The following is a 21952-nucleotide window of genomic DNA, read 5'->3' as shown; positions in this document are numbered from 1 at the left end:
TTCAAATAATTTTTTTGGGGGACATGTTAAGCATCAATACGTGTATCGACAATACTAAGAGGAACAGTACATGTTATTTTAGCCTTCCATAGCTTGGAGATAATCTCAGACTGCCCATGTAGCAATGTTCCCTTTTACTCCTTGCCAGATGCTATCAAAAGCTGGAAAAAGTTTTCAGTCACAGATGAAAGATTAATGGTTGTGCTACCATGGAACACGGTGTGCAAGCGTTGCACTGGTTATCCCGTGCACTCTGCGAAGTGCACGGCTTTTGTTAATCTGCTACAGAGAACGTACGGCAATGTCATCCATCATCTCTGTACTTCAGTGCCTGGGTAGGCACTCTGCCAGAGTATAATGTGGCCTCTGTAAGTTAGAGACAAACCTTTCACCTCATACTTTTCCTTAAAGCCAGACAAACCTGATCCTACTAAAAACTGATCCTACTCTGAAAGTGCCAATGTGTCATGGATTTCTCGCTGTGACTTGAGAATACACTGCTGGGGAATAAGAGCTCTTTACTGTCCATCCTAGTGACTGAAACAGGTCAAACATCTCTTCTAAATCTATTCTTTTATATGGAAACAAAGCTGCAATCCAACCACTGTTACACTGCAAGTTATTCTAGAGTGGCCCAGTAGCAGGTGGGGGATATTGAACCCGGGTATGTGTTGGTTCTTTGTGCTAACCAGAAGATATGATAAAGTCTGAAAAAATACACATGTGCAAGGATGGGTAAGACAACACTAGCAAGGCAAAATGAAAGCATGGGCTTTGGCTTTGAGATTATTAAAATACTGTGAAAACACTAATTTTTTTGGCTCTGTCTGCACCCTATCAGCTAGGATGGGACACCACTTAGTCATTGCATTATTCAAAGTGGAAGAACAGCGACATCACATTGTACTGATCTCACCTGATTGTAGAAACCTTGAAGTTACATAATTCATAGGCAGCTGTGCAGAATCTTTGCAGTTAACTGAGAGAGACAGACACTTCAAGAACTGTCTGGGAAAAATGGATGCAAGCAATCTTATCCACAAAGGAAGTTTTTTGGGAGCAGTGAAGTGTCTTGAAAGATTAACCAGTAGCAATTATTTGCATGGGTATTTTTTGTGCCACTAATAGTGCTTTTATGAATCATATGCTGATTAAAAAACCCTCAGTCATCTATATGTAACAAATATCTTAATATCTCTGGAACAACATGATAGCACTATCAATCAGGCTTTTCACAATTAGACCAGAGCTATAGCTAGCACATGTTAAAGGAGCCAACATCAGTTTTTTATTTATTGCTCACTTGTAAGATGGAAGGAGAAAGAAGTTCTCCCCTGTTGCAGTCATGCTCAGCACATACCAGACACTGAATTCTTTGCTATTGTTTGGATAGACCTGTGCAGTGCTTACTTTTGCAGATGAAGAAATAGTTGGTGTTGCATATCTGATTTACTCACATCTTTGGTAAAATGTTCTGGAACTTTTTCAAAAATTAAAAAATAATTTCATGTAATGCAATGGAGACCCTAGAAAACTTAAATTCCAGTGTCCTAGTAAATGAAGGATTATCACTGTCTTCAGAATGTCTTAGACAGCAGAACTAGAATCTGTATAAGAGTGATATTGGACAGTGTGGGGATAGGAATTGATTTGTAAGACACAGCAGTCAAACTTGCTAAGGAGCAGGACAGAAATACACAGAAGGGTAAGGAGAAAAGAAGCAGCTGGACAAAGAGTTCAGATTTGTCTTTTTATAATCATCTAAAGTATATCCTTCAAGACCAGAAAACAGGACCAGCAGAAATGCAGAACTATCTATTTTAGTTAAAGGCAGCCAAAATTTAGATTTTGTGGCAGCAAGAGAAGTCTTCTCACAGAGTCACAGCAGGAAGGAAAGGCATGTTCTTCAATTGTAAGAAGCAAAACATTAATCATAATCTGATTAATAAGCATCTAATTACTTATGGATGCATATGGATTTGCTTCCAAATTGCACTTCTAGAAGCTCTTCTCCTGGAGCTACATGAAGAGTTATGAGCAATACTTTTCAAAAGGGAACCAAAGACAGAAACCCAAAAAAACCAGAGAACTGAGGGGAGTTTTGCTAAATGCACCTTTGGTTCACAAAGTGGGGTGGATGCTGCTCTTAAACACTGCTTTCTGCCAAAAAGTAAAGAGTGAAACTGAGATGAGAAGGGGTGTCAGCCACAAAAAAACTTCCACATTTGTCTCTCTTACTATATGACTGCACCAAAATAATCCTGACAAAATGCACTGCACAGGGACAGTGAAGTGGGCAATGTAAGTCTCCCCTGCCACAAACCCAACAGCCCACAGGTGGCACAGGGCAAGGCTCAGCTCCTCCTGTTGCCCTTGGCAAACCTGCCTTGCCAAAGGCCATTATATCCACAATGTACTTTCTTTTTTTTTAATCTTTTTTTTTTTCTTTTTTTTATTAGAATATTGCCAGCATGAATTTCATACTGAATTCCTCAAAAACTAAACTTGTACCAATTTCAGTGTGATCTGGAACCATTTGAGAGGGATTATACCAAAGATTAACCTGTCTAAAATATGAATATAAAATACAATTTGAGAGAATTGCATGTTGCCTGAATAGGAACATATAAAATAGCCCTGCTCAGAGCTTCACATTCAGAAAAGGATGAGACAATGAATTTCCTGCTGTCACTGGCATTAAAGCAGTAGGTCTTGTTATGTTTTCCAGACAAATTGATTTGTTTTTATGCATTATCACATTGTGCATGATGTGCACTGCGAGAAAGAGATTGCTTCTTTCAGAACACAGATTCCTGTCTAGTAAGAACTGATCTAAGTTCAGTGAAATAGGTGGGACTACACTTTGTAGCTAACTGTGAAGTTGTCAGACAGAAAATGAACTGAGCACTGAGCATGTTCTCCTTCACTTTGTTTCTGTGTTCTTTTCTTCAGAATACAATTTCACCTTTTTTACTTTCTGACATACTCCATCAATTTCTTCTTGGCATCGGTGCTGAATGTTGTTGGGGATCAGATACAGAGGGCTGGTGTTTGGCACCCACAGATATGGATGGGAGGAGGATGCGATCCTATGCTGACAATAATGTTCCACTTTTCCAATTATGAATGATGTAAGTGTCAAAGCAAAAAATACAAAGGAAAGACATTATTTTATTTCAGGTTTCAAAGCTATGCATGGCATCTTAGTGAAATGACATAGCCATCAATTAGCTAGTACACAGTGGTTTTGCAGATCATGGTGCAGCCCAAACAATGCAGCATGAAATGCTTGTTTCAGAAATTCATGGGGTTACTTCCATGCCTAAAATACTGAGGCCTTTGGATATCAGAGACTCAGTGGGGAGGAAATCTGACAGTCACTACAGTTTTCATCATGGAAAATTTCTATTTTTTAGGACGAAGTTTCTGTTTCTCAGCAGAAAAGCTGAATGTATTTTGTTTAATATGAATAAGGTACCAAAGGAAATAATGACTTGTGATACAAAACCTGATAGACTTCTCAGGACAGTTCAGTCTGTGCTTTTGGCCACCTGGTAGTGGCAGCCACTTTCATTAGCAGCTGACAGACTTGTAGACACCCTCCTTACTTCTTGTCTCCCTCCCACTTTATTAAGTCTCTATGTGACAACCAGCCACCTGTAAAGCAAGGCTGACTACCCACTGGCTTGATGCCACATCTGTAACACATGCTGGGTTACTCAACAGCTATTCTAGGAAAGCAGCTCTGGCTCAGCCAAGAGATGCTGAGCTGCTGCCAAGACTGGGAAACAGGATGCAAGCAAAGAGGTTGACACAGGTGCTGGCGAGAAGAGAAATGTGCCGAAGGAAAATACTGGGTCCAGAAGACCACAGGTATTGTTGCTAAAGAGGACAGCAGAGACAACAGTAGGAAATTAATTACTGGAGGAGGCTTTTCTTCCTACAGCTGTGTACAGAGAACAGGAATACTAAAAAAATTCCCAAATTTCAAATTTTAGGTCTTGCCAGAAAGAGTAACTGCAGTATGGCACTGTGGGCCAGACTTCATGACAAGTGTTTGTACATTAAGGAGTGATTTGCAATCAGTGTACAAGCCACAGGCCTTGGTGTTAATGAACATTAGTAAGTGGAGTGAGATGCTTCTCCATGGATGGCTTCGAGTGTTTCTTTAAAGAGTGCTGCTGTAGCAGAGCAATTAGTTCAGAACAAGTCACTGGAGACAGACAAGAGGAAAAGCTGAGAATAGTTGGCTGGGGAGCAAGTAGGAGAGTGGCTCCGAAATCACCCCCATGTATGAAGGATGAGGACCTTCAGTCATTTCTGTGATCACAACGCTGCCCATCACCCACCTTTGCAGGTACAAGCTGAGCATTGCACGGAGTATACATAAATTAAGACTGTTAGTGCCATATATTTTTTTCTTAGTTGAAAACCATGGAAGCAGGAAAGGAAAAGACTTGTAGTAAATCTTTCTAGTCATAAGGAGGGCTGCTGCTGTGTGGGAAGGATATCATGAGTAAAATGGGGTCTGAAGCAGAAGGTACAGACCACATCTCAGAGGCACTTTTAATATGCATGCAGGAAAAATCTTTTGCAACCCCAGGACTCAGAGTCTCACGTTCTTTCCTGAATGCAGGCACTTCTGTGTGGGAACTGAACCAAGTTTGTCCAATTCTTCTAAAATGCTCTTTTGGAATCTTTTGTGCAAATAGTCTACTGGTCCACAGAGATGGAGACCTGAATGAAAGGCAGCCCTGCAGTTGGGGGTCTCAGCTTCTCAGTCTGTTGTCCCCAGGCGCTTCAATGAAGAGCCATGAGCATGACCCTGCTCCAAGACTCCTTCTTGAAAACTATGACACTGTACAGAAAAGAGATCAAGTCTTGTGAAGAAAGGGCACAAAAGACAAGACCTTATGATTTGGCGCCCATTGTCTGTCTCAGGGATCTACCTTGCTGTAAAGATATGTTGGGTTGGTCTCAGGGTGTTTCCACAGGAAGAGAATAGTGACCTTGCCACATGGGCTCACTTTCCAAGCACAGGATTCCTGAGCAAACAGATTTCCTTCAATCCATCCTGTCCAATGCCTACTTCCACTAGAAAGAGGAATGTTCCTTCACTAGAGATTGAATGGGGGTCAGACTAGGTCTGATGTTGGAAATTTGCAACTTGCTGAATTCTTTAATTATGGACAGCTTGATTTATGAAGAACAGAAATAACAATCAATCTGGCTGGTATTGTAAATAGGATTCAGCAAAATGTGTAGGGGTTTGATTCAACCTGGAAACTCCTCAGTTTCTAAATAAGCAATAAGCTCAAGAAAATCAATAATTTTAGCTAATGGTGTTGGATAATCAACTCACAGCTAAGCAATAGTTTGCTTCCTTTATTTCCAGTTGGGCACATGCATTTTGGGTTAAGCTTGCTGAAAATTTTCAGATTTATGCACCTTCTCTCCCAAATGTTTAATTTCTTAGATTTTAACTGCAATTGGTGCATTGTGACTATGTTGAACTTAGCACACTGTGCCATCAAGCACCACCTAGAAGCAATGTGTTCTGAGCAAGGAACACACAATTGTGTCTCTCTTCAAACAGTACTCTTTGCAGAGTTAAACTTGTGTCTAATATTTCCCCATATCTATTTGGAAATACTTGCATTGATTTTTCATTTTTCCTTTTAAACGTTCTTCATTTACTTCTCTCAGTCTACTTCTAGTATTTGCATGAATAATTCAGCTAAGGACTGAAACTCAGAGAATGAAAGAACAATTTTTTCTGCTCATCTTCTCTCATAAAATTATATTTTCCAATAAAAACTGAACAAAGAACATACTGATACATATTTCAAGCACATAAGCATCTTCTCTTCATTATAAAAAACTTAGAATGAGGTGCTAAGAATATCTTGATGTTGTAATTCAGAAGCTGACATTTTCATAAACCAGGTTCTATAAATTCATTGGTTATATTTACATAAATATAAACACATATAACATATTTTAAAAATTAAAATATGTTAATTACAGAAACCAAAAACTTGATGTGTTTTAATTTCAACCAAACTTTCTGAGATTTCACAGATCTGCAAAAATGCTACTGGATTGAGCACATCCACTCAATGGCACAAATGTTCTGAAGACATCCTTTAGAGATAGATAAAATGGTAAAAAGAAATACTGTACCAGTTGGATCGAAGTCTGGAAAATAATCTGGACAATTCTGAGCAGTGAGCCTTCCAGCAGGTGTGTCATCCCAGCACAACCAGCCATCCCATGTTCGGTTGCAGAACAGACCTGGACATTTAATAAGATTGTAAGAGTTAATTCCACAAAAAATGTTAATTCCCTCCTGAACCATTCTGTTCTAGCCTCTCCAGGATTATTGCTGCCTGCAGGCAATCAATTTTCTTTTTGTAATATATTCTTTTATTATTGTAACACTCAGAGTGGCATTCAGGAACTAGATGGTGCTTGCTTTTACTGACCTGTTGCTAGTGGTGTTTGTTTTACCAGAAATTTACATTTTGAAGCATGTTGAACTGAACTTTGAATGTAGGCTCCAATCCTACAAATTTCTCTTCTTTATTCTCTTTCTGTCAGCTCTAAGTATGTACACTAGTGGTACCTAAAGACCTGTGAGACATCCACTTTTCGTTTCTGCTCAGCAGATTTGAAAATCTGCTCAGCAGATTTCTGCTCTGTTCTCCACATTTGCTGCTCAGCAGATTTGAAAATCAGTTTGAAATGTAAAGATAGGAAACATTTGTGGAGACATCCCAGCTAAAAGCAACTTTAGCAGAGACAGGTCTCTGCCAGGCTGTTGCCCCGTTCAGCACCAGAGGTGGGTGATGTAACTACAAACCCAGAGAAGCAGGTGCAAGACTGACCTGTAGCAGGCAGATTCTGCCTGTTGATGTTGTCTAGGTAGGCATGCTGTGATTCTGTCCTTGTCATGCCCCTGATGGGGAGGGTGGTGCTGTTGAGGCTGTGGGATGTTCCCAGCCCCCAAACAGCAGCAGTGCCGGGAAGCAGAACACAGCTCATTGCTGATCCCTGTTACAGAGATTGTACATGCCATGGTCCTCAGAAATTGTGCTCTAAGCCTGCTTGCTGCAACATGTAACCTGGCTCATTGTGGATTTATACAAGAAACACATTAAACCCCCCTACACTTCCTGGTTATTTTCCATTCAAAACCAATTTGTGTTGGGGAAAATGTATTTGTCACCAAGATCATCAAGTTAAAGTAAAACAGAGTGAGAAGACACATTTTAGCTTTTTTTTTCACTCTGGGCATGAGGAAGTATTAAAATGAAGGTTGGCTAATAACCACTGCAAGCTATTAACATATGGGTGGTTAGTTGCTTCTGGAGCTTTTGAAACTATCCACAGAAAAACTTTCTAATCGAAGCAAGAAAGCTGTAAAAAGACATCTGAATTGCTCCAACTTGCACAAATAACTGTAAATCAAGTAGTTGTTGATTAAAAATAAAAAGATTTAAAACCTAATTTTTTCCAGATCTTGTTCAGAAAGGAAATTTTTATCTACACTTTTTCTTCATTAGCTAAGAGTTTATGTACATATATTTTTCAGTTATCAAGCTAAATGTGTTAATGATACTTGTCCACCTAATTAACCAATCATCATATCAGCAGTTTGTTATCTTTCCTTCAGGCATTGTCATGTTCTTCTAGATCTTTGAAATGCATCTGAAAAACGTTTAGGAACATTTTTGTAATACTAAAGAAGAAGAAGAGTAGAAAGTAATTGCAATTTGAACTTGTTTTTGAAAAGTAGTGCCAAATGGAGTTGGAAGGAATATGTAGTTTTAAAACTTTAAATCCTTTGCCTGGCCTGATAAAGAAAAATAATCACATAGGTCAATCTATGCATCATGGGCTTATCTTCCAAGGTAATTATCAGGATATACTTATATATGTATATATATATATATGCTCACATTTATCTTTATCTGTCTATCTCTGTGTACATATACACACATATATATACGCACACACTGCTGTTCTGGAGGGATGATCATGTGTTTCCATATGCCCAAGCTCCTCATTTTATCATGTCTTCAGTTCAGAACACACCTTCAGTTTATCTGGCACCATTCTGTAGTCACCCATTATCCTCACTCTGAGTTATAAATCACTTAAGTGCATGTTGCCGTGAACCAGCAGCCCTCAATGGCATCACTTAAATTTAGCTGCCAGCTGAAGGAATGCAGACTCTCCTCCTGCAGTAGCACTGCCCTTGAGAACACTACTGGGAATTCATGCCTTGATACATAAGAATTCCCAGCTCCTGATGGAAAATCAACCCTTTGCAACTTATCTCACAAGGAAAGTGCAAAAGAAAGGTGAATCCAGTGGTCATTGTCAATGGATGCAAAAATCAGGTGTTTATAGAGGTAGAGACTAAAAGGTAATCTAACAAGAAACAGTAAGTTACTTCCCCTGCAAGTCCAGCAACTAAAAGGCTTATTTACGACTGAAACCATATTCCTTGTATCCAATAATCCTGTTTAACTGCTTGTGGGTGTTATTCAGCTGAATTAAAACCTATTTTAAGCAGTGGGAATCTCTATATTCATTCCCAAATATTTCTGCATCAATACCTGATTATCTGTCTTAACATCTAACTATTTTTGAGTCTTACAGATCCCAGTAAAATTTTTAAGAGTTGTAGAAATGTCTTTATTCTTGTACTACAAAAAATCCCACATTATCTCCAACACCACTATTAGGTTAGGTGTTTTTGTTAATTGTTTAAAATATATTTTCCCTTTAAGCTATGTCCTCATCATCTGTTGTTTGCTTGCAAAAGTCTCACACTTCCTTTGATTTTTTTTTCTCTAGCTCCCCATATCTTCCTTTGTATCTTCTGTGAGAAAAAGTGACCAGAAATCTCAGTCCCAAACAGAAATGTTGCATTAAATGCAATTGCAGCACCACTATTATATGTCATTTCCCTTTTAATCTTCACCTAAGCCTTGTATTCAATAAAGATGTCTAACAAACCTCTTTTATAAGTCTTAGTGTTTTATAAACCTCTTTTTCCTATTGTTGTTGCCAAATATAGAATATGTGGAACTTGTGCTGGTACAGAGCACAATGCCCAGCAGTAAATACACACATGGCAAAAAATTGAAACACCGAGTGGAGCAAACAGAACAACATTTATATTTAGGATTCACAATCAGGTGTGACCTTGCTGAGAAGTTCAGGAAAATGTTATTCCTCAAGCCAGAACAAGAGAGATTCAAGCAGCAAAGTACTCAGCCGAAATGTAGGTGACAGAGGAAGGAAGAGCTGTTCATTCCCTGGGCTCTTTCCAGACTTTTTTCCTTTCTTTGCACTTAGGAGGATGCTAAGTGTGAATTTGATTACTGCTTGTGGAAAGGAAAATGCACCCTGAGGAAGACTATGGGTTAGTATAGAGAAGAAAATATTTCTTTATAGTTATATTACCACACACAGCAAAACACAGATTCTTAAAAAACCCTTTTTACCTTTTTTCTTGTATGGAGGAGCTCTGTTCATCCTCTCATAACATTTGAACTGTGAATCTATTATCTTCTGCCGTATGACTGAATTTTCAGTTACTACAGGCTCTAATGTAGGATCAGTATAATTTACAGTAGAAGAAAGACTTGGAACAATTCTCTGTATGGAAAGGAAAAGCTGTTAGTACAACTGGAAAAACAAAGGGGTTTAAATTTAAAAAAAGTGAGGACCAGAAATTTCTATTACTCATTTTTAAAAGGTCTTTTATTTGCACATATGTTTATCATTATGATGGCCTTGTACTACTTACAAAGTAAATGCTGAGTTTTATTAGTTTACCTCATGAAAACATAATATTTTAACCAAGCCATTTTTCTTGGTGAAGAGAGGGTCATTAAATGCTTGATAAAGTCACCAAAATCTTTTAATTTAATTTAGTGTCTGCAAGAGAATTTTCTGTTAAACCCATGTATTTCTGTTCACTTGTGCTGATTCAGCTCTAGACAATGCAGAAAAAATACCTCAGTGTCACAACCTTTGCTTTGAGCTTCTGCAACAGTTAAGGTCAAAGAAGGTAGAGTTTAAACCATGATACCTTAGCTCCTAGTTAAGTACCCAATCAGACTTCCTAAATTTGATAGTCTAAATAGCAAGGTCCTCTTTGGTATAGTGACATCTTCTGAATGATACCACTCTGAACTGCCTGCCTGTTAAAGGAAAGGATCACTGCCTTTGGAAGGCAAATATCTCAGCTAGAGAGGTCAGTTATCTTCTTTTGCCTGCCATCCATCCATCCATCCATCCATCCATCCATCCATCCATCCATCCTCCATCCATCCGTCCTTCCCTCCCTTCCTCCCTCCATCCCTCCATCCCTCCTCCCCTCCTTCCCTCCCTGCCTTGTGCAGCTGAGGTCTGTGAATGGAAATGAAAGTGTGGAGCTTTAGTTTGTTCTGTTCTGCCTTAATCCTGTATCATGACTCTTCTTTGCGTGAAGGTGATAGTAAAAGTTCCTCTGCTTCCCCACTCATAAGCAGCATCACTGCAGCACTTTCCTAGCATGACCCTCTGTTTTCCCCTGTACTAAATGGTAATAAAGCCGCCACAAACACATTTCAGATTCATTTGCAGGCTGCTTCAAAATCTAGGAGTCACGTAAACACACAAACTTGACCTTTTTAACAACAAATGCTAATATAGAGATCTTTAGGCATGGATTTTTTAGATGTTTGAACTTAAAACATGACAGGTTTGAAAGTTCAAATATCGGCTTACTCCTTACATTTTGCTTCCCCTTTTTTATGTCACATCACAGGCAATTGTATTCCATCAATACATTACTTTTCCTCCCCATTTGCATGCTAAATCACTTTTGTAAATACACGGTAAAAACAAAGTGTGTTTGACTTCATTGAAAAAAAGCCGTTACTTTTATCCTGATACTTCTGTACCAAACTATGTCAGTTTAATATTTTTATAGTCTTAAATCAAATAAATTATGTTTTTCTAATCTCATTGCATCTCATCTCATCTCATCTCATCTCATCTCACCATCTCTTTTGACACAGAAGTTTTCAACTGTATACACCTGCTAGTGGAGGTCATGGAGGCAGTTAATCTTGTACTTAAGTAGGTGCTTGAAATAAAGTAGGAGGAATAAGAATGAAAATATTTTCTGGCAGAGATAATTTTATATAAATTTTAGATATATGTATGCATCACCCTCTCCCCCTCCCTCCAAGATATATTTGGACAATGAAGCCATTTGAAACATTTCATCTGGCCATCCAAGTGAAAAACTAAGTATCTAGAAAGTCAGAAGAGGAAATACAGAAGCAAAGCCAAACATCACAGATCCCTTAGCTTTAAAAAGACTAAGGGGAGCAGCTGGAGTCCCCAGTAATAGTTTAAAAGACAACAAAGAAAAATCCTAAACCCAGCCCAGGAAAGTGGAGATGAGGTTCTTCAGACAACCTCAGCTTTGTCTTAGCCCTTCGTGTCTATGTCCATGACACAGGCACTGGTGCTTCTCTGAAGTGATGTTGCATGTAATTTTTTCCCATTCTTATTTTGAATAATACCTCAGTTCCAAACTGTTTGTACTCAAGAGAGAACTAACAGTTTCACCACAGGATGCCAGGAGGACTTATGTGTCAATGCCTTCTTGATAATTTCTCTGCAATTCTGGGCCAGTTTGGGAGCACATACATGTGTGGGATGATGGTTTTGAGGGGTGAAACAAAATTTGGACACTAAAATAGCAGTATTCTTATAGATAGTTTCGTTACTTGCAGTGTGTAATTCCTGAAGAAGTCAGCTCTTATTGGGTAAAGTTTAATGAGAATATTCTGATATTTGGATGCAGAGAGTTCCTGTGATGATGGATAGATTAAATGTCTTGCATTGTGTACAAAATTATGTAAGAGTGCTCAGCCATGTAAGCAGGAGTCCCATTCTACTGCCCCTGCACAAGACAATCATGGAGCAGCTGAAATTTCTACTGCCCACATTTAGGCAAGCAATTTCTCAGACAGATAAAAATATGGATGAGTTGTGTCACTAAAACTCATCAGTGGAAATCACTTAATGGCCTCCAGTAAAATGAAAGCAAGTTTGGATAAGAGTTGGAATAATAACACTAGATTAATAGTTGTGTCTTAAATTTTTTTCCCCTTTTTCTTTTCCTTTCTACTAAACACAATGACTCAGATTTCCAAAGGTAATTCCCCAAAAATATTTCCGGGCACTTTTTATGTAATTGAATAGTTTGTGTATGAAATCAAATTAGGGGGTTATACATAGGTATGTCACTGGGATTATTCATGTGTGATATGCCCTTTAAATCTACTCTTTCCTTTGATTGCTGTTCCTCATTTTTGTTTACCTAGCTTTGAAAAACTGGCCTTGGAAGCTTGAACACAATTTTCTTCTCCATTTAAATCAGATTACCACTTCAGCAGATTAATGAAATATAAATTTTGTGGCTTGCTGGAGGTGCAGAAGTCATATCCCTGTTTCAAATACTGGGTTTTTTTACCATACAGAAGAGAATCCCCATGTCTACCACCCAGAATTTAAAGCCTGACCCTCCAAAGTCAGTCCAGTGGGCTGATGATCCAGCCTTTATGTACCTGCAGTTTAATCAGACAAAAGTTTTGATGCAGTTTGTGATGCCAGATGTTATTACTTGTTTTAGTCTCCCTCACTCCTTACTGTAGCTGTCAGAAAAAGGCAAATGGGGCAGGAAGACATCTCTGGGTAATTATTCCCTTTTCAGAAGTAGCAGGAGCTTGGGTATGGCTACATGGGAGAGAAAGTTTAGTCTGTATTGTGTTAATGGCAGAGGTTGGGAATGTCCCATGAATGTCTCCATATCAGTGTTTGTATAAACTCTCATGGAATTAATGATTTCAGCTCACCTCTTCTACTATGTTTTCATTGTTATGTCAATGTATTTTAGAAATTAAGACTTAAAAGATACATTTGTACCACAAAAAAGCCAAGGTCAATTAATCTTCACTTGGCAACTACCGACAAATATTGAATCTATGAAATATGGAACAAATTTTAAATGTTCATTGTTCATTAATGCACATTAAAAAGCCTTCCCATCCATTCACCAGATATTTCAGATGGAAATATAGATGAAGTTTATACAATAAAGGAATGCCTCATTCATTTAAAAATATTCTTTATTAAAGAGAAATAAATAATTCACAATAATCAATGTGATAATTGCTTAAAAATGCACTGAATTCTTCAGAAGAAAACAGTTTAAGTGATGTCCCATGCAGCAGTTTAGCAGCCGTACATATGATGTCACTCCTAAAAGTCCAAGTAAATGACGTCATACATACGACCACCAAGCCACCACGTGACAAATGACTGACATAAGAAAGTGAATTTTCATTACAAAGAGAAACAACAAGCTGCTGGGAATGCTGCAGTTCACTTTATACCTGGAATGAATAAAGGATTCTGAGAAAGCAATTTGGCTTCATTATTAAACTATACAGGAATGAACAAACAGTGCCCTGGTTTCTGTAAGAGAAACTGCTGTTAACCTGTGCCAGGCTGTGCCCATTTCTGCAAGGGAGAATCCAGATAAATAAGCATAAAAGTCTTCCACTTTTTGTTCCCCACAAAATATTGGACACGATGAACAAGCATCCCCAAATATTTTTCTTCTGCCATCAAGGAGCTTGCAGGACACTAACACTAACTGTACATGACATTTAGGAAAAGAAAGCATTTGTAGCTGTCTTTTTTTTCCCCCTCTTCCGCTAAATATAGTAATTTAGCAACAATTATTGGTGAGCTCAGACTAGCAGAAATTCTGATGCTCTAACTGTTTTTTATTGATTTCAACAGATCAAACGTTCAATTGGTATAATTCTTTTAAAACTGCTGTGTGCAGTCATCTCTTTGTCAATCACTACTGTTCTTCAATACATCACATTTTAGAGCAAGAGCTCAGCATGACTTAGATGAGTTGCAGAGCCCCTCTCATACTTTGATTATGTTTGAACTACTTTTCACAACTGCTAGTGTTGGGACAGATAAGAAAACAACTCTGATACCTTAGGAAGGTCATTAGCATGCGATATTCAGTAAACATAATCATTTCTATCCATCAGAAGTGTGCTAGGAAGCAGCAGGCAATTTCTTTGGAGAAATACTACAACATGACATGTTTTACTTAATCTGAATGTTAGAATTTTCCCATACTCTACCACTGTTGGAGCAGGATGGTAATTATCTCAGTGAGATCCCATATGACTAACATGGCAGATTTTGGCAGCTGTTTAAACAAGCATGAGATTATCAGGTGCTCTAGATGAAGACAAGGCTGTTGTAATGAAAAGCAAGTTACAGATCTTACAGTTCTTTTCCATTTGTACAAGATTTGCTTACAGAAGAAGCTTTACTTTCATTTTAGCCTGATAAAAAGTGTGGGCTAATCCAAAATACTTCATGGATATTTTCTTGCGGCCCTGATTATCCTCTTGTGAAAGGCCTCTTTACTGCAATCAGCTGCATAGCAACAGCCTTGTTTTAAAAAAAAGCAAAGATGTAGTCAAAATGTCCTGATCATCCCTGAAAGTGAGTGAATAGAACAGAATATAGCATTCCTATTTCTTGGGAAATTATGAGCAGCTTGACTCCCAAATTCTCACACTAATTCTTACCACCTTAAAATATCAGCAGTTTGCTTTCCAGAGCTTCCCTTGTGTGAGAACGGGTTCAGAACTTCTGACTGCACATACTTACAGCATGAAGCAACCCATAAATAGTTACTCAGGGAGGTGTGCATGCAGAACAGCAGCTTCTAAAGCATGGTCTAAGGTGATGAGACCCAGGGGGATCTCACCATCCAAGGATGGGGAAGACCCTGGGCTGCCAGAGGTGCCAGACAGCAAGAAGGCTCAGAAGAAGAGAGACAAAGGAGGCTGTGACAGAGCTTCAGCAGCTCTTCTGGCCCATGGGAGATCTGCTCTGGAGCAGATGCTGGAAGAGATGCTGTCTAAGCAAGAAAAGACGTTCTCACAGTACCTGCACAGGCATGGGTTTCAGAGATGCACACTGAGAGCCACTGAGCTCAGCAGGAGCAGGAGCCCAGTGGAGTTTGTGGCCACTCCACCAGTGTGTGTTGCCCTCCCAGCTGTGAGGATCAAACAGGTACACCATGGGCAGCTCCCACATCATGATGATAAGTGCTTGACTGACGGCTCTGGAAGCTTGAATCTACCCTACCACAGCTGTGTTCCAAAATACACCAGTGTATGCAATTATGAAAAATTACATTTAGGCTTTCATATAATTAATTTTTAATGTTTCATAAACAGGAATTATTCACAAGTCTTTTAAGTGTTGGAAAGAAGTACCAGACTCTGCATATCTTTGTGACTAGGGCTTGGTAACAATTTAACAGATTTGGACTCAGTGAACATGCACAATTTTTTTTTCCTCTCAAAAAGAATTTATTTTAAAATATAATATTGGTCTAGGGGGCCTAATTGAAAATAGTGTGGCCTTCAGCTGCAGCATCCATTTAGTCCTTACTACACATGTTGTGGTTGGCTCAGGACACAGAATTGGAGTATATGGGAAAAACTGCTTCATCAATCCTCATTTCCAGGGCCATTTGTAGGCACAGCTCTTACTTGAGAAAATAAAGTAGAGAATAGAAATCTCTTCCGTCAATGTCCTGAAAAATTGATTGGCCACACAGGAAAGAGACCCAAACCTTCTTCTTCTTCCTCATTCTCAGAAGTCTGATGCTGCTGGGCACACTGTGGTGATGCTCCATCTTTCTTGTGAAGAGAAATGTGCACTGAGGACATGAACTAATTGCTCCAGCATACCAGGGCTCACGTACTTGAGGAAACAAATCTCAGTTATATTCTGTGGCTCTCAATAATTGCAAAAAACTAGAGAGCATCAGTCTAAAGTGAACTATGACATATTGAACAATTAAATTTTCTAGTGGAAATCCCTTTTTATATTAGAGGACTATATGGTGATGCATTATCCTGTATCCAAAAGCAAGGGAATCCATCAAAGAGGAAGCCAATAGGGAGTTGCTTGTATTTCTAAATAAGGTTTTGGAACAACTCACACTTCAGGGTTTTTTTGGCAAAGACAGGTTATTATGGATCTGTACATGGAAGTGCTATCAATTCTATGCAAAAAATTGCATGCATAAAAGAGATGGTTTCTGTCAGAAGGTACAAAAAGCCCTTGGTGACAAGTCTAAAGGAGGTGGTGGGAAGGAAGTGTCTGTACACACCAAGTAATTTTTTGTCTGTGACAAAAAATTGAAGGAGAAATATGAGAAGTAACTGAGGAAGGCTTCTGCAAAGCACTAACTCTATATAGAGGGCAGGGTGTGCTCCAGCTCTGAGATTGTGTTAGGGAATCACAGTTACACTAAGAAAAGAGATTTCAGGCAAAGGTCTCCCCTACTCAATAGTGGTGACCACCACAGGGGAACCACCAGCACCCACAGTGGACCAAAGAGCACAAAGAGAGAGCCTGGAGCCCAGAGGAGCAAACAAGGACCTCAGGGTTGTGTTGCTTTGCAACAGCTTGCAGTGACCAGCTGGGAGTGCAGGTCACAAATGACAGGATGACAGAAAACCATGAAAGTCATCAAAGAAGGGAGATCTAGAGGGTGTCTTGTGGGGTGGGTAGAGGAGAGGGATGGGAGATCACTCCTGTCTGTGTCACAAATCACCTTAATTACTGCATTTTCCTCAGCCTCAGATAGTGGCTGACATGTATCACAGTTCTTGGAACAAAGGAGTGATTTGAAGAACCAACAGAGTGGGAACAGCCTTTTTGAAAGAGAGACACCCTTTACCCATTACAAACCATACATAACATGCAAAAAATGAATGTTTTCTACCATCTGCAGATGGGGAAGTTTTTGGAAAAATGACTGAGGCAAAATATTTTTCATATTTGATCTCACAGCAGTATTTTAGATAAGTTTCATGATGGAAAGAAAAGCTTGTTTGTGGTCTGCTTTTGTGACTGTGGCTTCTTCCCTACCGAAATGGAAATTAACCTAAGAGATATGAAAGTAGAGCACAGTATGCCCACTGCAGTGGGAAAGGAGAGCACATCGAGATTGGAAGAGTGAAAATGTAAGTTATCTACTGAGGTCAGAATATGAAGTGCTCTTTGGTGCAAAGGTATTTAAAATGAATGCAGATGAGGATCTCACTGAAGAGTTTTTAAAAGAAATCCTCCCCCTGAGTACTGCAGGAATGAGCACAGATCTAACATTGCACACATGCTCTCATGGGTAAGAGATTTAAAAGGTCTGGGGACAACAGGGCAAGGATCAGTCCTCCAGGGCTGACCTACAAACCCATGCTGTAGATCAAAGCACCTCAAGTGCTCAGAAGTGCTGTTGACTATTTTAGTTATCAGAATATTTACAGTCCTGTCACTTGACTGGGAGCAAAATAAGCTGGATCTATTTCTTCATTTGACATTGACTTTTATAGGAAGTACTGCTGTTCTCTGTCAAGACCCCTATGAAGCTATGCAGATCAGATGAGATTCAAACCAGAAGAAAGCTGGTCTCTCTCAGGCTCTTTGTTGCAAATGTTTCTGACAATGGGTGATTTCACAGACAGTGCATTGCCACATGCACCCTTGGAGGACAGGTAGAGCAGCCAACCCAGATGGTCACAAACACCAGAATACTCTAGTATGCCTCAGGCTAGAAGACTGCTCTTAGGGATGGAGACGGTTCCTCAAATCATTAACTAATTCTGGACAAATTCTTTTGGGACTAAGTTAGCAGAAATGTATTAACTCTCCTCAATTATTTCTCCATCTCTTCAGCTCTTCTTTGATAGAGGGTTCTAATCCTGAACCATGAATTCAATATTTTACTGAAGTAATGTGTTCTTTGCTGTTCTCCTGGATTCTCCATGATCTCATTTAATTGTTTTCTTTTTACCTCCTTCTATCCATCATTCTCTTACTGTTCTCTACTTTCCTTTCCTTTTTTATCTATATAAATTTAAGTGGCAAACAGCATTGTGGACAAACTCTGCTAGGCTGAAAGGAGAGGTACAACCCAATAAGTAAACCAGGTAGAGCAGTTGCTTATGGTCTTCAACATATTTTCTACAGCATGTGAGTTTCTTTTGCTTCTCCAAAGGGATTTGATGAGGAGATGCACAGAGGTATTTCACATTCAGATGTTAAAGAAGATGAGAACCAGAGGGGCAGGAGGAGCAAACCAACAAAACGAAGAAGAAGAAGAAGAAGAAGAAAGAAGAAGAAGAAGAAGAAGAAGAAGAAGAAAGCTTTCTTCAGGAGCACAGGGCTAGAGTTAGATGGGGAATAAGGTGGCAGGCATCATGCAAATTACTCGTACCACACCAGGGTAGTGAGGTGCTTGCTCCCAGCAGCATCACTCAGACATATGCTCATTCTATGTTAGGTTCTGGGCAGTATTCTTAATTCTGACTGCCTGTAATATCTATGATTTTATGATGATCAATAATAATTTGAGGTTTCACAAGTAGAGTTCAACAAAAGGATTCAATTTATGTGAGAGGTATTTAGTCAGGCAGAAATGAATTTACTACATGTTTAGGACCACAATTACTCTGCCATGTTGCCTACATTAAAATAAATGTAATGTTGATATGAAACAGTTGAAAATAACATTTGATGTAATAAATAGATTTATAAGATTCTTTTTCATTTTGGTCACTTTTCTAATAGCAGATCAACTATAAACAGTGAAAATCCATCACTATTTAAGTCAGTTTGTCTCACAGAACAACTTTAAGAGCAGCTTTCAAATACACATGTTCCCATTATATGCTGTAGCCTGTAAAACACAGAAATGAAAATCATATGCATAACCCTCTTCAGACTTACAGTTCTGTCTCACCAAGAAACAATGTTTTCAAGTTCAGACTTTTATTAGGTAATCTTATTAATCTTATTAATCTTATTTCTTTTGAAATTTATTAATAAGGAAAGTCTTCCTTCACCTGTGGAATATAACAAGTATAACTTGGTACTCATTTTTGTCAACATCACCACAAGTTTAAACACAGCGGGTGTCATGAGCAGTTCAGTTTTCTTGTACTTACAGTTAGAAGGATGATGAGTAAGAAGCAACTCTGGGTTGTTTTTTTCATTGTGGAGTCTTCTTGGAGAGACACGTTGCAGATGACCCTTCTGGGAATTAAACAACAAAAATAAAAGCATTATTGGACTTTTACAATAAATTCCTTGTCTTTGTGTATGCATGAGCACATTTTTAGACAGTCTAGACTCTGTGTGTGTGGTGGTTTGTGCACCCCCAGTCTTACATGTGCTCAGGTTTGATCTGCTTGGAGGTTGGTACACTTTAAATTTAGTTTCCTCTGTGAATCCCTGGTGGTGAGTACAGATGGTGTAGGGTACAGCTCCATATTACTGGGTCACCAGCAGCAGACGTGTTAAACCCTGTGTCTTTGCCAGCTGAGGCTACCTTGGTTGTCCTTTTTCAGCTTCTTCTAACCTAATATAGAGCTGCAGACCAATGAACAATCTGGATATTTTAAACCTGACTTGCAAAATCCAGAAAGAGATAGTTTGCAAATAAGTGTAATAGCAGCTCAAAAGACATATTTGTGGAGCTAGAGAAAGTCAGGATTTGAGTAATCTCTAGCAAAATGAACAAACCCATGAGGCAGGAAAAGAGAAACTGGGAACAAGAGGCTGGGATTACACGCTCCATAATGCAGCTGGGTGGCTGTGCTGTGGATAGACACACAGCAGGGTAAGCCTCAGGCCATCGAGCATGACTGCTACAGCACAAAGTACTGGGGAGGCAGAGCATGGACACGACTCCACAGGTTTGAAGGGAACTGGATCAGCAACTTTTTTTTTTCCTACATCAACACTTCTCCCGCATAACTGGAAAAAATATCCAGGGGCCACCAGGTATAATCTTATTGCTTCACAGTTGTGGGAGTTCAAGCAAGCAAAGCTCTTTGCATTAACACATAATTTTAAGTTTTACAAAAATGTAAGTTCTGTATTAAATGAGAAATGCAGCTTTTGTCAAAGCACGTTGTGCCTTCTGATGTCTCACAGACCACTCGTGGTGTATGTGCTGAGCAACACATGTGGCTGTGAACACCTTCAGTCACAGTAACACAGTGAGCACTCACACACCTTCATTTTTCAGACAGCTTAAAAACTAGGAGTTAGGTGTTTTCTACCTGGACAAACAAGCCTCTGAACACCTTACACATTTGAACCCCATTAATTTAATAAGAAAAAGGCATAAGGACTTGGATTCTTAGTCTAGTTGACATGCAGTGAATAATACAATGATTTGCGTAACATTTGTCTCAGCAAAAGCATTCTAACAGCTTTTCTCATATTTAAATGGTCTGGAAGGGCATCCCTTTTCAGAGGGGAAATTAAATATTCTCATCTGGGTCAGAAATATGTAATGTCAAAATGTAATAAAGGTGTGGCACTTCCATTTCAATGTAGAACATGTGATCCGGTCATGTGTCCAGCACATGTTGCAGTCATGTGTCACTGAGATTACATAAAATATAAAGTGGTGGCCAAGAGGGCTCAGAGGATTTGTCTCTAATAGGAAGAAGTCTTATTACTGTCTGAATCTTCCCAGAACCATTCGGCTGTGTCAGAAGTAATGCAAGATGCAAATGATACAGAAATAATATGTAGTTACAATGTGCGCCGCAAACTTGCATTTGATTAAGTTATGGTAGACAACTCAATTGAAGCAAAAACTGGACATCTAGATCAGAGAAAAATGCCTGGAATTGTCTGCATATTTTCCAGGCTCTTCCGTGCAGTCTGTATTGGTTCAAACTGACAATAAAGATTAATGAAGAACATATAAACAACGACTCTTGGACAGATGTACAGTGAGTACAAGCACAAGTATGTTGTTCATCCAGTTACACACTGTACTGTGAAGTGTTCTGCAGCATGGTGTAAAGCCAGTCTGGTGGGTGCCTCTGCTCTTGTTCGCATCATCACTTCTGCTGCATTTATAGGGATTTAGTATCAAGTAGGCAAAGGGAGAACTTTGTCTTCCAAACTGTCAGCAGCTTTAAAATCCACAACAGTTCCTACCAATGGCACTGAGATTAACACAATACTGTTAGAAAGCATAAGCAAGATCAAAACCAGCTGAATTTACCTCCTCTATGTCTGCTTTTCTTGCACTTTGTGCCAAGAGTGCCTGCAGCACCAGGCTGGGTTACAGCTGTAGATGTAGGTAAATCTTATCTCATGAGATTTTGAGAACGTTTGTTATTGTGTACTGAAAGAGCTATTTAAAATGTTTCTTGCTCCTGTCTCTCCTAATTAAAACAAACAAACAAACAAACAAACAAACAAACAAACCAATCTGTAAAATATTTAACATGTTATTTTCCCTTGTGTTAACTAAAATGACTGCACCATATGATACTACATATGAGTAAATGAGTAAGAACTATTTCCCATGCTGAATCTTAACTAGTCTATTTATTTCTAGTCATTTTTATTTCAGCCAGCTCTGACCACAGGAATGGGTGACATGCTAGATAAAATCCAGCACCTTTTTTATCTTTTTCACTGAATTTTTTTCCACTGGCAAAAATTTCAAGAACAGTTGAACAACAATATTTTAACTATCAAACTATAAAGCCCCTGACTAAGAATAATTTTTTTCTACTTTAACTATAAGACTGGCCCATAACACTACAGCACACTTAGGCTGGCATCAGTACTGGATCAAGGATTATGATCTCATTGAAATTAAAAGGTACATGCAAATACAAAGTGTTGGTCAAAGGGCAGGGCAGAAACAACAGGGAGGCAGAAAGATTCACAGGAGGGGAACCCCAGGAGATGGACCCTGTCAGCCTCCAGACAGAGGAACAAA

At 39.0% G+C, this 21952-nt stretch overlaps 1 protein-coding gene across 1 annotated transcript in view; it reads right to left on the bottom strand.

The window, feature by feature from the left end:
• The window catches only part of CALCR (calcitonin receptor), a 155547-nt gene that overhangs the window by 48224 nt on the left and 85371 nt on the right, over positions 1 to 21952 (bottom strand). Inside the window, exons 2-4 of the mRNA XM_041408618.1 lie at positions 19143 to 19227; positions 9519 to 9672; positions 6184 to 6294 (exon numbers count right to left, since the gene is read on the bottom strand). Of these exons, the coding sequence (XP_041264552.1) occupies positions 6184 to 6294; positions 9519 to 9672; positions 19143 to 19190 (313 nt within the window). The 5' untranslated portion in view covers positions 19191 to 19227. The remainder of the gene's footprint in view (positions 1 to 6183; positions 6295 to 9518; positions 9673 to 19142; positions 19228 to 21952) is intronic.

This window comes from Onychostruthus taczanowskii, unplaced genomic scaffold (assembly GCF_017590055.1).
Source record: "Onychostruthus taczanowskii isolate IOZ18803 unplaced genomic scaffold, ASM1759005v1 scaffold3, whole genome shotgun sequence".
NCBI lineage: Eukaryota > Metazoa > Chordata > Aves > Passeriformes > Passeridae > Onychostruthus > Onychostruthus taczanowskii.
This window is presented reverse-complemented; position numbering and strand designations above follow the sequence as displayed.